General features: G+C 40.7%; 1 protein-coding gene across 1 annotated transcript in view; it reads left to right on the forward strand.

Annotated features, from left to right (window-relative positions):
- TAF15 (TATA-box binding protein associated factor 15) overlaps positions 1-9,064 on the forward strand; it is a 28,550-nt gene extending 19,486 nt beyond the window's left edge. The window contains exons 8-16 of the mRNA XM_004434851.3: positions 436-470; positions 1,092-1,124; positions 2,627-2,736; positions 3,709-3,838; positions 6,058-6,150; positions 6,849-6,930; positions 7,047-7,135; positions 7,257-7,842; positions 8,895-9,064. Coding sequence (XP_004434908.1) covers positions 436-470; positions 1,092-1,124; positions 2,627-2,736; positions 3,709-3,838; positions 6,058-6,150; positions 6,849-6,930; positions 7,047-7,135; positions 7,257-7,842; positions 8,895-8,934 — 1,198 coding nt within the window. The 3' untranslated portion in view covers positions 8,935-9,064. The remainder of the gene's footprint in view (positions 1-435; positions 471-1,091; positions 1,125-2,626; positions 2,737-3,708; positions 3,839-6,057; positions 6,151-6,848; positions 6,931-7,046; positions 7,136-7,256; positions 7,843-8,894) is intronic.
- The last annotated feature ends 7,986 nt before the right edge of the window (positions 9,065-17,050 follow it).

Raw genomic sequence — 17,050 nt, forward strand, 5'->3', positions numbered from 1 at the left:
CTCTCCCATTCTGCTATCAAAATCTTAACCTTGTTATATATTATTGTTCTAATTTTTTTCCTTTATCTCATATTTTAAAAAATATCCCCTTGGAAAGAATGTTTGCTCTAGATTAGCGTTCCTCATGCTGTGCCTCCAGCTTTAAGTTATGATTAGAATAGTATCCCTTTGGCTTGGGGTTGGGAAGATTTTGAAATGAGTATCTTAGATATGTCCTGCAATAAGCTTGAAAAGGCACCCTTGTGGAAATAGATCCTTGGGAAAACACTTAGGTGACAACATTTTGAAGTCTATGAAATGGAATTTACTCGAAAGTTAGAGGTGCTACTGTTTTCCTAGGCACTCTACTTGTGAGAGTTAAGTGTAGATTGAGCCCAGGGCTCAGCACGTTAGAGACTTAAGGAAGAAATCATTTCTTCAATTTTTCCTCTGCAGTGGTGGTGACCGCGGTGGCTTCAAAAATTTTGGTGGTAAGTGCTGAGTATCCCAAAATGTTTCAGTGGAAATGCTATATAAATCTAAAAGCCACCAATATCCCGCAGACGCAGTCTAAGCCCTTTCTTATTCTGTTGAGGCTGGTGTGTGTTGTGTGCTTTAAAAAAAATTATATATATAAACATATATATATATCAAAGAAAACATTAAAAAGCCAGAGTTGATCTCAAACAGTCCAATGGGTTTCTACACAGTGAATTTGCATGAAAAGAGTCTGTGGTGACCAATGAATGAGACCTTCACTGGATTTTGACAGTACATTTCTTAATAAAGGTAGCTGACATGGTTTTTTTAAATTATTAGGGTTTTCCAATCAGCCTTCACAACCAGAGTTTAACAAAGTGATACTAGCATAATGCCAAAGTGGCAGGTGCCGTCTGGGACAAGTTTAAGGAAATATTGACATTCATCTTGATTTCTTAAACTTTTAATAAGACTTAATTTATATATTTACTTTGTAAATCTGTGATGATTGACTTTCAAGGATTTTGGAAGTATTGACTTTTCAGGCCTTGGTTATTATGACTATTTTTTAATGATTTCTAATGAGTTGCCTTAAATAGCTTTCTTTTTCTTTTTCTTTTCTTTTCTCTTAGGTCCCAGGGATTATGGACCCAGACCAGATGCTGGTAAGGTTTATGGTAGTTTGTGACTTTGCCATTAAGAGAATGTTAGTTTTCCATTTTTTTCAAGGGAAAAGTGTGTCTATTTAGAGGATTTATTACAAGAGGAAGATTTAATTTGGTAGTGTTGCCAGAACTTGGGAACTTCACTTCTATAAAGACATACCAGAGAAAACTTCAGGGGGATTGATTGTAAAGCTTGCTGGGTAAAATCGCGTTTTTGCTTTCCTAGGTTCTACTTTTCTTTTGTGAAGAAATAGTACTTGAGGGCTGGCCCGGTGGCGCAAACAGTTAGGTGCACGTGCTCTGCTGCGGCAGCCCAGGGTTCGCCGGTTCAGATCCCGGGCATGCACTGACGCACTGTTTGGCAGGCCATGCTGTGGCAGCATCCCATATAAGGTGGAGGAAGATGGGCACGGATGTTAGCCCAGGGCCAGTCTTGCTCAGCAAAAAAAAAAAAAAAAAAAAAAAAGAGGAGGATTGGCAGATGTTAGCACAGGGCTGATCTCCTCACACACACACACAAAAGAAATAGTACTTGATTTCGTACTGCTCAGTAGCATTATTTATTTAATTACTACAAATCAGATTTGGAAGATTTGGTAGGATTGGGGAGTTAGAAGTAGAAAAGCTGTGTTGAAGAAAATATAACACTGGAGTGGTAGTTTGCTTAGTGGGCCTAAGAAACTTGAATTCATACATGAAAGAGTTGTCTCACTCTGAGCAGAGGTCACTAATTTCATGTGGCTTTTTATTTTTAAATGAAATTCAAGGCTACCTGGAGCCTTTTGAAAGTTATGATTTAGAGATTAAAAATCTATTTGAGCCGAAAAATTTTAATATATATTGAAATCAGAACTTTTGTTTTTATTAAGATGCCAAAGTATTCTATATGGATGGCAATTTCTGAATTATCCCTTGATGGACTGAATTTTTGTACATCTTTCTTACTTTGTTGTACTAATCCAAAAGTGTGCGTGTAAGGTAAGGTGTGTGTCAAGGTGCCCCTACCCTCTGGTACATGCAAAGCTTATTGCAGTCAAAGGGAAACCAGCAATTCTGCTTGGCTTGCTTCAAAGTCCAAAGTGTCAGATTTGGGGAATTTTCTACTAGAGAGCCTTAAAACTATTGATTAGCCATGATTAAGACTCTCCAAAGAAAGGAATGCTAATTTATACTAACTTTCTTCATCTCTTCATGAGCTCTAGTCCTGTATCTGAATTTGAAGAGGGAGATTTGTAAGACCTCCCTTAATTGGTCTGTGTATTTCACATGGTATGGACTTGATCTACTTTACCTGAAATTTAGTTATAAGGATTGATCTACTATAAAATAACTATTGTGACCACTTTGCATGTTTATATAAGATTTTTTGTATATTGGTCCTTTTTCCTTTTGGTCATAGAAACAGTTGAATATTGGACAATGAATTATTGTTCTTGATTACTAAATAGGATGTAGTAAAACCTAAAAATATGTGAAATTAACCATAATTTTTTTCCCCTTAGATTCAGAATCTGATAATTCAGATAACAACACAATCTTTGTGCAAGGACTTGGGGAGGGTGTGTCTACAGATCAAGTGGGGGAGTTCTTTAAACAAATAGGAATTATCAAGGTGAGTAAAAAGTATGGCTTATGTTGAAAATCTCGTGATTATTAACATATTCTGGTTAAGATACATGGATTACATAATAAGCCCATATTCCAGTAAGGCTTGGCTCTTAAAATTCCCTGATGCATATGTTCACTCAAGTCTGTAGGCCTTTGGTAAATGTGCTAAATACATGAAGATTTTATTCTTTGCTTGTGATTACCTTTCCACAGCCTTTTGTAGCTTTAGCTTTGAATCTTAGGACTCTGAAAATAGTCTGCCTAGCTCCTAAAATTGTGAGAACCGAATGAGATTATGAGAACATTTTGTAGATTCTGAAATGCCAGTGTATGTAAACTCAGGTTGTTACTAACAACTTTTTATTTTGTCATTTCATGTCTGTGCTACATATCAGTCCAGTATATAATGCTTTCTTTTATAATTTGTTATTTATTGTTCACCTAAGTGTCTTGTGCATGGTTTTGTGTATATATTTTTCATCTCTTTAACTAGAAAAGCAGCATTTAGAGCAGTGTTAGTCGATTGTAGCATTTGCCTGAAATCAGTTTGCAGTTGTCCTTTGTGTCTGTGGAATTACTTTTTTTTTTTCTAATTCTTGGGGAGTTAAAATTTCTTAAGAAATTAATCACACGTGAAATATTAAAAAAAATTCACACGGTTCTGAAAAGTAAAAATTCTTCTTTGTCTTCCACTCGGATCCCAGCGAAACCCAGAGTGTACTCCTTAATGGTAGTCTGTTGATTTGTTTGGTGAACATTCTTCCTGACCCTTTCTTTTTATGTTTTACAAGGTATATATTTACATGAAGCATTATCTACGTTTATTTTTTTGAGGGTTTAAAGAAATTATATATAGATAAAAAGTATACTGTGTATCATGGATACATGAATTCCTTTTAGAAAAAATCTTTAATTATCTATATGGTTCATGATCACTTTTTCTTAAAATATTAACACCAACTTGTTTGTTCCTCAGACAAACAAGAAGACTGGAAAACCAATGATAAACCTGTACACAGACAAGGATACGGGGAAGCCAAAAGGGGAGGCAACAGTGTCATTTGATGACCCTCCTTCAGCTAAGGCAGCCATTGACTGGTTTGATGGTATACCTCATTCATATAGTTTCAACATGCAGTTTGGATGAATGTTTTCTAGTCTTGACGTCAAAATATGTTCTGGTAGTGGTTATTTTCATGTTTACTTTGGTAGATATTCTATTAAGAATACAGGCCAGAGTTTTTACATACCTTTAGAAATGAGATGAGCTCTCTTCTTGTTTGTCTAGAATATTTCCGTATATCATACCTTGTGCTTGAGGCCACCCTGATAGAGATGTAGAGGATTGGCCTGGTTGACTCTCTATACTTTTTAAATTTAGATTAATTTCTCTTCAGATATAAAATTAACACATACTTAGAAAAAATAGTAAGACTTTTTTCCCCCTTGAAAATAAGAAAATATAGAAAAGTAGAAGAAAAGAGTAAAGCATCAATAGCTCTCTACTCAGAGATAACCACTGATAATATTTAACTTTCCCTCCAGTCTTTTTAAATGTATTTTAAAAATAGTTTATCATTATTACTCCAAATGTAAAAATGCTTTTTTCACTTAACATTTTAACATAGTAATTTCCCCATGTTATTATAAATTCATTGTTTTTGTCATACCTTAATTTAATAATAACTAACACAGTGTTTACTGTGGTTTATGGGCTAGGCACAGTTCTAAGAGCTTTACATGCATTAGCTGAGTTTGATCTTCACAGTAACCCTATGAGACAGACACCCTGTTATTACCGTTTTACAGATGATGAAACTGAGGCACAGAGAAGCTAAGTAATTTTCAAGATCACAGTAAGTGGCAGAGTTAGGATTCAAACTCAGGCAGTTTAGCTCCACTGTCTCTAAAGTACTTAACCATTCTGTATGACAGACACTTGAAGTGCCTTCTGGTTCTGAGATTATTGCACCTGTGTCTTCCAAATCATAATTGCATTTCTATACTTCATCAAAGACGAGATTGCGATACCCCATCTCTCCTCATCTCCATATTTGTTATTTTGCACTAATCTGTCAGGCCCCATCACCTTGCTCTCGATGGCTAGGTCCATTCCTTCTCACTTTTGTGCTTTTTTCATAGTTTCTGTGAATCATCAAGCAATTTCTTTTGCTCATATTTTCAAAAATTATTGTGCCTTTTGCCCACAGGGCAGATGAGCGTCTTAAACCTAACTTCATAGTTCACATTTTACCAAGTGTTTCTATAGCTTTTAAAATACGGATCCGTGAATTGCTTCTTGAGTCAAAGTGCTTGTCATAACATCTGACATCGGGGAAAGTTGCCAACCACAATGATTAGGGCCTTGGTCAGGGAACTAAGGCTCCTGGATTTATAACTATTGTTTTTTGAATCCTTGGGCATCTTTTCCTTGTATGTCAGTTCTCTTGTTAGCGTAAAGTAAAAAGATTAATTCCTGTCTCTAAGGTCCTGGGGCAGCAGAACATGGGTTATGTGTGTATGTATGTAAGTAATCACATATGCACACATTTTTTTTTTTTTTGTGAGGAAGATCAGCCCTGAGGTAACATCCATGCCAGTCCCCCTCTTTTTGCTGGGAAAGCCCGGCCCTGAGCTAACATCTGTGCCCGTCTTCCTCCACCGTACGTGGGACACTGCCACAGCATGGCCCGACAAGCGGCGTGTCCGTGTGCACCCAGGATCCGAACCCGGGCCGCCAGCAGCAGAGCACGCGCACTTAACCGCTACGCCACGGGGCCGGCCCCACATTACTTTTAATGATAGTATTTGCCTATGGTAAAAAAAAAAAAGTCAAATAGTACCAAGAGTATGTAGTAAAAAGTCAGTTTCCTTTCCACCTTTGAGCCCTAGTAATCTCGTTTCCCCTACTGAGAGTTAAGCACAATAGGCAGTTTATATACAAGCATATGTGCGCATATTATAGGTACGGATGCACATGCATACGCACACATGCGTACACACACACTCATTCCCTTTAAAAAACAGAAATGGTAGCATACTACACACATTGTTCTGCACTTGGCTTTTTTCATGTAAAGTATTAGATATGGTTTTTTTTTTTCGCTTAGTAACAAGTGACTGTTTCCAAGTGACAGATCTGCTCTGTGTAATAGGTTGTCTCAAGTCTTAGCACTGTTACCTTGACTATTTGGAACACTAGTGTGTTTGAATTTCTATGAGGACGTGTCAGTAATTCCTCTGAAACTGAAAATTTCCAAGACAGTTTTATATTTTTGTTGAGAGTGGAGTAGCACTTTTTTCAAAACCATTTTCTTTTTTTTAGGAAAAGAATTCCATGGCAACATCATTAAAGTGTCCTTTGCCACCAGAAGACCTGAATTTATGAGAGGAGGTGGAAGTGGAGGTGGGCGGCGAGGTAAGATACTTGGTGCGCACAGGCCTGGATATTATACAGAGGGTTTGATTTTGAGTCCATGTTTTGTCTCTGTTGTGTGAACTTGCTACATCCTCTTTCTCCCTCTAGGTCTTTTTCCTTCTATCTTATAGTGAGGGTGGGTACTGAATTGGGGATTAGGTAAATAAGATGTCATAATAGCTAAGAAAGTAGTGGAAGAAGGTTCTAGAAATCCTTTTGGAAAGCTATATAGCAGTTTGTTGTTCACCTGGCAATCAGGAGGCAGTTGTTTAAATGATACTTAGTTAGGGATGTTCATCTGACCAATTTGTGAGTTCCCTGATAACAGTTACTGCCAGCTCTTTCATTTCTATTGTGTTTAATTCCTTAAATTTGGAATATGTCTTCTCACTTAATGTTTATCACTGAGATTCTCAAACTAAGGAGGGTATTCTAGAAAGTCGACTTTGAAGTTTTTTAGTGCATTATTTGCCCTGTAACTTGTGCTTGGGGTCTTCTCCCACATTTCCTACATTTGCTAAGTAAAGCCTCAAATCAAAGAATCACAGAATTAACGCCCATAAAAAGTTAATTTTTTGGGGTGGCTGCCTGGTTATTGATGGGCGCTTGCTCTTAGTTCTTTCATCTGGTGCTTTTCCTCTGCTTTGGTAATGTCTGCTTGCTGATTTTTTTTCACCTTCCCCCCTACTTCCCCTCAGGCCGTGGAGGATATAGAGGCCGTGGAGGCTTTCAGGGGAGAGGTGGAGACCCCAAAAGTGGGGACTGGGTTTGCCCTAATCCGTAAGTATCCCATTTATTTTGGTGGGAGTAGGAGTTGGGATTGGGGTTGGAGGGTACAAGAGGGGGTTCTGAATCCACTGGAAACTATTGAGCATTTTATTTTCCTCCTTTCTCAGGTCATGTGGAAATATGAACTTTGCTCGAAGGAATTCTTGCAATCAGTGCAATGAGCCCAGACCTGAGGACTCTCGTCCCTCAGGAGGAGGTAGGTCAGCCCTTTGGGTCAGCCTTGTAACAGCATCTACGTGGTATTTGTTTTCTGACTAGCATTAAGGAGGCTTTACGTTATTCTGCTGGCCTCATTGGTTTGCATTTCTACTTTGCAGATTTCCGGGGAAGAGGCTACGGTGGAGAGAGGGGCTACAGAGGTCGTGGGGGCAGAGGTGGAGACCGAGGTGGCTATGGTGCCGACAGAAGTGGGGGTGGCTATGGTGGAGACAGAAGTGGCGGAGGTGGCTACGGAGGAGATAGAAGTGGGGGTGGCTATGGTGGAGACAGAAGTGGGGGCGGCTATGGTGGAGACAGAGGAGGTGGTTATGGTGGGGACCGAGGAGGCGGCTATGGAGGAGACCGAGGAGGCGGCTATGGAGGAGACCGAGGAGGCGGCTATGGAGGAGACCGAGGTGGTGGCTATGGTGGAGACCGAGGAGGCTATGGTGGAGACCGAGGAGGCTATGGTGGAGATCGAGGAGGCTATGGAGGAGACCGAGGAGGCTATGGAGGAGACCGAGGAGGCTATGGAGGAGACCGAAGTGGGGGGGGCTACGGAGGAGACCGTGGTGGTGGTGGTGGCTATGGTGGAGACCGAAGTGGAGGCTACGGAGGAGACAGGAGTGGTGGCGGCTATGGAGGAGACCGAGGTGGGGGCTATGGAGGAGACCGAGGTGGCTATGGAGGCAAAATGGGAGGAAGGTGAGTATTAGAATGTACTTGTTAACCTTTTTACCTCAGTGCTCATAGATTTTAGGGTCTAAGCTCTTTTTGTCACATTTTCTTCTAATTGTCCAGTCTTTTGGAACTTGCATTTCTTGTTAGCAACTCTCTCAGTTAGGATAGAGAAAATCCATTTAGTTCCCTGCTTAGCAGGGAACTAAAATTAATTTTGTGTTGGAAATCCTTATTTGTAAATCTTTATATTTGTATGAGTGTGTGTGTATGTGTGTGTATTATTCTTCCTCTTAGCTAAAGATAATTGAGATTGAGAGAGAATTTGAAACTTCATGTAAATTAGGGTTTCTTAATCTAAGTGAGGGGGTTCAAATCCTGGCTCTACCACTTACAAGCTGTGTGTGACCTTAGGCAAGTTACTTAACCCTTTGGAGCATTAGTATTCTCATCTGTAAAATGGGGCTAATATAATACCTCCTTTGTAGAATCGTGTTAGATTACGTTGTAATAGTTGTTGGCCCATAGTAAGCTCTGTATAATTGTTAGCTATTAGTAACTATCATGTATTGAACATTTCTTACTGTGTGACAAATCCTGTGAACTAGAACTTTAGTTCTAGTCCTTCTGTCAGTTCCGTGAGGTAGATGTACTTCCCATTTTATGGAGTAAGAAACATTGAGTAACTTTTCCAAGGTCACATAGCAAGTGGTAAATCCAGAATTCTTACATGAAAGTGTTTGCTTGCTTATTGCACTATGTCACTCTTCTGTTTAGAGTATTAGAATTGCCACAGTCTCTGACCTCCTGAAATACCACAGTGGTTTGGAGTCCTTATTCGAGGTGGAAAATTTTTAAGAGTTAGTGAGGGCAAAGCTTGTTCTAGGAACTTTGCAGGTCTTAAAGCTGATAAATTAGACATTTATGAAGCACTTTCTAGGAGTATAGAAATAAATTAGGCATGGTGTCGTCCTTAGAAATTGTCAAGCTGATGTCAGTCACAAGCACCCTGAAGTGTCTGATTCTTCCCCTTGGTAGAAAATTAGAATTTAGTCTGGCTCTTTATTTTTCATTCCTAGAAACGACTACAGAAATGATCAGCGCAACCGACCATACTGATGACTGTTGTGAATGTTCCTTTGTCTCTGACATGATCCATAGTGAAATTGGCAGAGTTTTGCCTGCTGCTTTCCTCGTGGCCTCTTCTTGGGTAGTGAAATTAAGTGACATTTGGATTTTTATTTGGGTGGGAGGGCTGGGACAGTTTTTCTTTTAGAAATGTCCATTGAAATTTCCCCCTTTAGTTTACAACCTTCTCCTTCCCAACCCTTAAAGCTAAGTGCGTTGTAAAATATTGCCAAAATGGAAAGTGTTTTGTAATACTGCAATAAAGGCTGCTTGTTTTGTGGACTTTTGTACATTAGTGCATTGTTCTGTCACATTCAGCCTTCAGTTACAGCAGACTCTAACACTAAAGAATTAGGAAATGAATTCTACTTCATTAAGTTAAAATGTTACTTTTAACAGTATGTATTGAGCTCCTAGTCTGTTTAGAGTAGTAGTTTCCAAGAATGACTGCATATCAGAATCATCCAAGAAGGTTATTAAAATTACAGATTCCTAGGCCTCACCCAGGTCTACTGGATCAGAACTTAGTGGGGTGTGGGGAGCTAGGGTTGGGAATCTTTATGTGTATCAAGCTCACCAGGTGATTTTGAAACAGTGTAGTTCCATTTTACAGGAGAACCATTTATTTAGGGCAGTGTTCCAGATGCGCTGGGAATGTGGAGGTCTAAGGGCTAGGTAGGAAGAGTAAGGGTTCGACAAGCTGGGGTTAAAATACCAATGTATGTGATATGTTATTTGGTATTCATTAGAGAACTGTTTCTCCTATCCTTACCAAGGGTAAGACACTGCACCAGATGCTGGATACGTTGCCTATCAAGCAAACAGGCGGGGGCCAGCCCGGTGGCGCAAGCGGTTAAGTGTGCGCGCTCTGCTGCGGCGGCCCGGGGTTCGTTGGTTCGGATCCTGGGCGCACACAGATGCACCGCTTGTCAGGCCATGCTGTGGCGGCGTCCCATATAAAGTGGAGGAAGATGGGCACGGATGTTAGCCTAGGGCCAGTCTTCCTCAGCAAAAAGAAAAAAAAAAATGGGGGGGGAGGATTGGTAGATGTTAGCTCAGTGCTGATCTTCCTCACACACACACACAAAAAGCAAACAGGCAATATGCAGTCTGATAAGTGCTCCAGTAAGAATAAGTACAAGGTGCTTTAGGGCTGATTGGAAGGACACTTAATCTAGTCATGTGGGATTGGGAGGATTTGGTGAGTCTTGAGGATAGAGTAGGAATTGGCCTGGTAAAGAGGCTGGGGTGAGGAAGTGGTGTTCCCAGCAGAAGCCTAATGACATGAACTAAAATCAGGAGTTAAGAGAAAAAGTGAGGAATAGGCTCTGTGCTTGAGGAGAATCCTGTGTAGTGCATTGTGATTGCATGAGGGAGTGCAAAGATGGGCATGCAAATGATAAGACTGGAGAGATAAACAAGCTCTATGATAAGGTCCTTTCATTTCATTTTTCCCCTGCTTCCAAACGGAGTCATTAAAAGATTTTAAGCGGGGGAGTGGCCTGACCTGAGTGGCATCAACTGAAGGATGATTATGACTGCCTTGTCGAGAGGCTGAAATAGGGACAGAATGGTAGGCCAAATGAGAGACGATATTGGTCTGAGCTCAGATAGGACTGGACAAGGAGGCGATAACTAAATAGATTTGAGAAATGAGAGAAATTTGACAGGATTTGTCTGGATATCAGAAACAGTGGGAAGGGAAGAGTTGGGTTTCTGGCCTGGGCAGTTGGGTAGATGTGCTATTGATTGAAATAAGAAACACTGGGAAAGTAACCAGGTTTGGGAGCAAGATGAGGGGAATTCAGTTTTGGGTATGTTGAGTTTGGGGCACTTGTGAAACTTCCAAGTAGAGACATCCAGTAGGCAGCTGAGTGTGCAGATCTTTAGCTCAGAAAACAGTGGCATTCAATATTAACGCCCTTCTGATTTTCTTCCTTCCTGACTTCTGTCTCTTTTGCTAGCTTGTCTACTTGACCTTTACATGTTAGAAGGTTCTCAGGGCTTTTTCTGATCCCTTCTTTTTTTTATTTACACTCACTTTTATCCTGGGTGAACTCATTGAGGCTGTGGCTTTAAATACCATCTAATATGGTGATGAATACCAAATTCACGTCTCCAGTCCTGACCTATCCCCTTAACTGTGGATTATATGCAGCTGCCTACTTGACCTTTCCACACTGAACAGAACTTTTTTTTTGGTGACTCCACCAGGACTGAACAGAACTTTTGATCTCCCCCTCCAAGTCAGTTTGTCTCTTCTAGTCTTCCTTCCTCATTTCGGTAAATGTCTTCACCATCCCCCCAGATCAGATCAGATAGAATCAACTTAGAGTTTACACTTGATTTCTCTCTCATTCATCATGTACCTGCAATTCTGTTTAATTCTGCCTCCAAAATATATCCTGAAACCATCTTTGTATTCTCAGTTACAGTCCTGGTATGAGCCACAGTCATCTCTCTGTTGGAGAATTGCAATAGCCCATTAATAGGTCTCTCTATACAATCTTGCCCCTCTAAATTTCACACAGCAGCCAAACAATACTATAAGATATAAACAAGACTGTATGTCATACCTCTTTAAAATCATTTCAATAACTTTCCATTGCATGTAGGCTATCAAGTCCTTATCCTGGCTTCCAAAGCCTTATATGATCTGGCCTCTGTCTCTCCAATCTCATGGTATAACATTTATCCATACTTAGATTGCTTTAACCACATTGGTCAAAATTCTCAATGGTACCAAATATGCTTCTGCTTCAGTATCTTTGCAAATGCTTTGTCTAGGATTCTCTTCACTCAAATATGCACATGGTTGACTCTTTTTCACTACAGTGTTGGGTCAAATTCCACCCTCCCTCCCTCCCAGGTCTTCCCTGGCCTTCCTATCTAAAATAGTGCTTCTCCCCAGTCATTCTCACATCACCCCTTATAATGTCATCACAGTACTTATCACTGTTTGAAATGTTCTTTTTGTGGTTGCTGATTTCTCTTTCCTCCATTAGAATATAAACTCGAGGAGAGTAGGGAACTTTGTTCACTGTTCTACCCCAGGGCCTAGAACAGTGTCAGGTACTCAATGAATATTGACTAAAGGAATCTATTCTAGATTTGAGAGTCATTAATAGGTAAATGGTAATTAAAGTGATGAGAGTGGATATGATTAAAATAAGACTATCTAGAGTAGTGTGTCTCCATCCTAGCTGTATACTAGAATTAGCCAGGAAGTTTTTTAAAACACAAGGATGTCTGGGCTCCACATCAAAATAATGAAATCTGTGAGGCCTGGGCATTTTTAAAAAAGAGCCCCAGTTGATTCTAATGGTTTTGGAAGATAGTACAGTCATGTGCCATGTAATGGCATTTTGGTCAATGACAGACCGCATTTATGTTGGTGGTCTCATAAGATTATAATGGAGCTGAAAAGTTCCTGTTGTCTAGTGATGGCGTAGCTGTTGTAAGGTCGTAGTGCAATGTATTACTCGTATTTGTGGTGATGCTGGTGTAAACAAACCTGTGCTGCCAGTTGTATAAAAATGTAGCACAATTATGTACAGTATATAATACTTGATAATAAACAATTATGTTACTGGTGTATACATTTACTGTACTTTTTATCTTTTAGAGTGTACTCTTTCTACTTAAAAAAAAGTAAAACAGTATGCTGTGGTGTGCCAACAGCAGTCTCAAACAATTCGTGTCTACTCTGTCTTTTTTTTTTTTTGGGAGGAAGATCAGCCCTGAGCTAACATCCATGCTAATCCTCCTCTTTTTGCTGAGGAAGACCGGCTCTGAGCTAACATCTATTGTCAATCCTCCTCCTTTTTTTTCCCCCAAAGCCCCAGCAGATAATTTTATGTCATAGTTGCACATCCTTCTAGTTGCTGTATGTGGGACGCGGCCTCAGCATGGCCGGAGCAGCGGTGTGTTGGTGCGCGCCCGGGATCTGAACCCTGGCCACCAGTAGCGGAGCGTGTGCACTTAACCGCCAAGCCACGGGACCGGCCCCTACTCTGTCTTGGTTGCATCTTTTTCTCTTGTACTTGATTTAATCTCATGTTTTGTTCATCATGGCCCCTAAGCATACAAAATCCACTGCTTATGTTGCCAGTAAGAAGCTACGTCGAGTAATTGACCTGGAAACAAACTTAAAAGTGAATAAAGACTATGAAGCTGGAAAATCAGTGATGGTTATTGCTTGCCAGTCAGGCGTGTCCCATTCCCCCATAGCTACGATCTTGAGGGACAAGAACAAAGTGATGGGAGCCGGCCCCGTGGCTTAGTGGTTTAAATAATTCAAGAATGGCTATTACATAATGTGAAAATGAGTGGTGAGTCTGTGAGTGCTGATGTGAAGGCAGCTGAAGAATTTTTAGAAACTCTAGATAAGCTGAGTGTGGAGGAAAATTACTTACCTGAATAAATATTCAATGTGGATGAAACCTCCCTATTCTGGAAACAGATGCCTGAAAGGACTTTCATCCATAAGGAGGCCAAGTGAATGCCAGGTTTCAAGCCTCTTAAGGACAGGATAACTTGCTTGGGGGCAATATTGCAGGCTACCAATTAACCCTTTGTGATCTGGCACAGGGAGAACCCCAGGGCCTTCAAGCATATCAATAAGCACACCCTGGCAGTGTGCTACAGGAGCAATGAGTAGTCATGGATGACTCAGCTCTTCTTCCCAGATGCCCTCCTGAATTGCTCTGCCAGCAACATGGAGAAGTATTGTTTAGAGAGTAACATACCTTTCAAAATTTTGCTTATTGTTGATAATGCTCCTGGACATCCTCTTTTTATTGGTGATTTTCATCCGAGTATCAAAGTAGTGTTTCTCCCTCCAGGCACCACCTCTTTGATCCAACCAGTGGATCAAGGAGTTATAGCAGCTTTTAAGGCCTACTCTACTACCTGAAGAGGTCCTTTGCTCAGGCTGTTGCTGCAATTGAGGAAGAGACTGATGCAGTTCTGGAAGGATTACATCTGTGACAGCATCATGAACCTTGCTTGGGCTTGGGGTGATGTCACCAAGGTGTGTATGAATGGCATCCAGAAGAAGACACTCAAGAGGTTCGTCCATAACTTCAAAGGATTTGCCAAGGATGAGGAGGTTGCAAAAATTGACAGGACTATGATTGAGATGGCAGACAAATTGAACCTGGGTATGGATGAGGATGACTTTGAGGAGCTCTTAGAGGTGGTTCCTGAGGAACTGACTAATGATGAGTTGTTGGAACTGGAAGAGGAACACATAGCTGAAGAAGAGGCAAGAGTAAAGGAAACTGCAGGAGAAGAAACAGGACCCCCAAGAAAATTCACAGTGAAAGGTTTAGCAGAAGCTTTTGCAGACCAGCAAACTGCTTTAAAAGTTTTGAAAGCATAGAGCCCAACACTGAAAGGTTTTCATTAGTAGAGAGGAATGTTCATAGTGTGCTGTCTGCTTCAAGCAAATCTATGATGAAAAAAGAAAGAAACCACCATGGACATATTTCTGAAAAGAATGACATCTCCTCACGAAGAGCCTCAGGCAGGTCCTTCAGAAGGTATTCTAGAAGAGAGCATTGTTACCATAGGAGATGACAGCTCCATGCATGTTATTGCCCCTGAAGACCTTCCAGTGGGGTAAGATGAGGAGGTGGAAGACAGTGATATTGATGATCCCGACACTGTGTAGGCCTAGGCTCATGTATGTGTTTGTGTCTTAGTTTTTTTTGTTTGTTTGTTTTTGTTTTTGGTGAGAAAGATTGGCCCTGAGCTTACATCTGTGCCAGTCTTCCTCTATTTTATATGTGGGATGCCGCCACAGCATGGCTTGATGAGTGGTGTGTAGGGCTGCGCCTGGCATCTGAACCTGTGAACTCTGGGCCGCCAAAGCAGAGTGCGCGAATTTAACCACTACGCCACCAGGCAGGCCCCTGTGTCTTAGTTTTTAACAAAAAAGTTTAAAAGGTAAAATACAAAAAATTTTAAAAATAGAAAAGAACTTATAGACTAAGGATATAAAGAAAGAAAATATTTTTGTATAGCTGTATAATGTCTTTGTGTTTTAAGCTGTTATTACAAAAGAGTCAAAAAGTTAAAAAAATTTAAAAGTTTATTTAAAAAGCTAAGGTTAATTTATTGAAGAAAGAAATATTTAAAAAAATATTTAGTGTATACTAAGTATACAGAGTATCAAGTCTATAGTCGTGTACAGTAATGTCCTAGGCCTTCACATTCACTCACCACTCACTCACTGACTCACCTGGAGCACCTTCCAGTCCTGTAAGCTCCATTCATGGTAGGTGCTCTATACAGGTGTACCATTTTTTATCTTTTATGCTGTACTTTTACTGTACCTTTTCTATGTTTAGATACACAAATACCGTTGTGTTTCAGTTGCTTACAGTATTCAGTACAGTAACATGCGGTACGGGTTTGTAGCCTAGGAGCAATAGGCTATATATCATATAGCCTAGGTACCATCTAGGTTTGTCTAAGTACACTATGATGTTTGCACAACGACAAAGTCGCCTAATGACACATTTCTCAGAATGTATCCCCTTTGTTAAGTGATGCATGACTGTGGAGAGAGATGAGCCTAGGACAGAACCCTGAGAAATACTGATATTTAAGGGATAACAGAAGAGGATCCTGAAACAAGAGACTGGGAGCGGCCACTGAGGTGTTGGTGGAACCCCAGGGAAGAATGGATTTATTTTTTTATTTTATTATTTTTTTTGTGAGGAAGATCAGCCCTGAGCTAACATCCGTGCTAATCCTCCTCTTTTTGCTGAGGAAGACTGGCTCTGAGCTAACATCTATTGCCAATCCTCCTCCTTTTTCTCCCCAAAGCCCCAGCAGATAGTTGTATGTCACAGTTGCACATCCTTCTAGTTGCTGCATGTGGGACGTGGCCTCAGCATGGCCGGAGAAGTGGTGCGTCGGTGCGCGCCCGGGATCCGAACCTGGGCTGCCAGTAGCAGAGCGTGCACACTTAACCGCTCAGCCACGGGGCTGGCCCATGGAAGAATGGATTTAAAGGAGGGAGAAGCTAATGGTGTCAAGTGCTCAAGCCAGGCCAGGTCATATAAAGGAGAGAAAGCACTCATGTTTAGCAATATGTAAGTTGTAAATTATCTTAGCATAGGGTTTCTCCACCTTGGTACTACTGACATTTTGGGTTGCATAATTCTTTATTTTGGAGGCTTCCTTGTGCATTGTAGGATGTTTAGCAGCATTCCTAGCTTCTACCATGAGACACCAGTAGCAGCCCCCGATTGTGACAACCAGAAGCGTCTTCTGACATTGCCAAATGTCCCTTGGGGGGCAAAATTGCCCCTGTTGAGAATCACTGCCTTAGCAAAAGCAGTTTTGGTAGAGAATTGAATTCTGAACCCAAACTGAAGTGAGACCATGAATATTAGAAATTAGAGAAATGGATACAGGTAATATGGACAACTATTTAAGAATCTTGGGGCTGGCCTGGTGGCTTAGTGGGTAAGTTTGAGCGTTCTGCTTCGGCAGCCCAGGGTTCACTGGTTCAGATCCTGGGCGCGGACCTACTCACTGTTCATCAAGCCATGCTGAGGGAGCGTCCTGTCTAGAAGAGCTACAACTCTACAATTATGCTATGCAACTATGTACTGGAGATTTGGGGAGAAAAAGGAAAAAAGAGGAAGATCGGCAACAGATGTTAGCGGAGGGACAATCTTCCTCAAAAAAAAAAAAAAAAGAACCTTGATTATGAAGAATGGTTAGAGGTGGGATGAGGTAAGAAGAGGAGGCATCTAGACAGGGATACGGGTTTGTGGGCAGTTATTTTTAAGATAGATGAGAATTGAGCATGTTTATACCCTACTTGGAAGGAAATGGGGATAATTGATGTTGGAATCCCTTGAAGGAGTGGCATCCAGAACACTGGTGGAGGATTTGCCTTAGAAGAGGAGAATGCCTCTTGCATTGTAATTGGAGGTAAGGATAGGTGCCGATGCTGTAATAATAGTAACAAATGACTAACATTTATTGGGAGATTACTACGTACCGGGCACTGTTATAAGCAATCTTTGTGTTAACTCATTTAATTCTCACAACAATGCTATGAGGCAAAGAGGTATAGGGAACATTT

This window comes from Ceratotherium simum, chromosome 16 (genome assembly GCF_057802395.1).
Source record: "Ceratotherium simum simum isolate JZ-2026a chromosome 16, ASM5780239v1, whole genome shotgun sequence".
Taxonomy (NCBI): domain Eukaryota; kingdom Metazoa; phylum Chordata; class Mammalia; order Perissodactyla; family Rhinocerotidae; genus Ceratotherium; species Ceratotherium simum.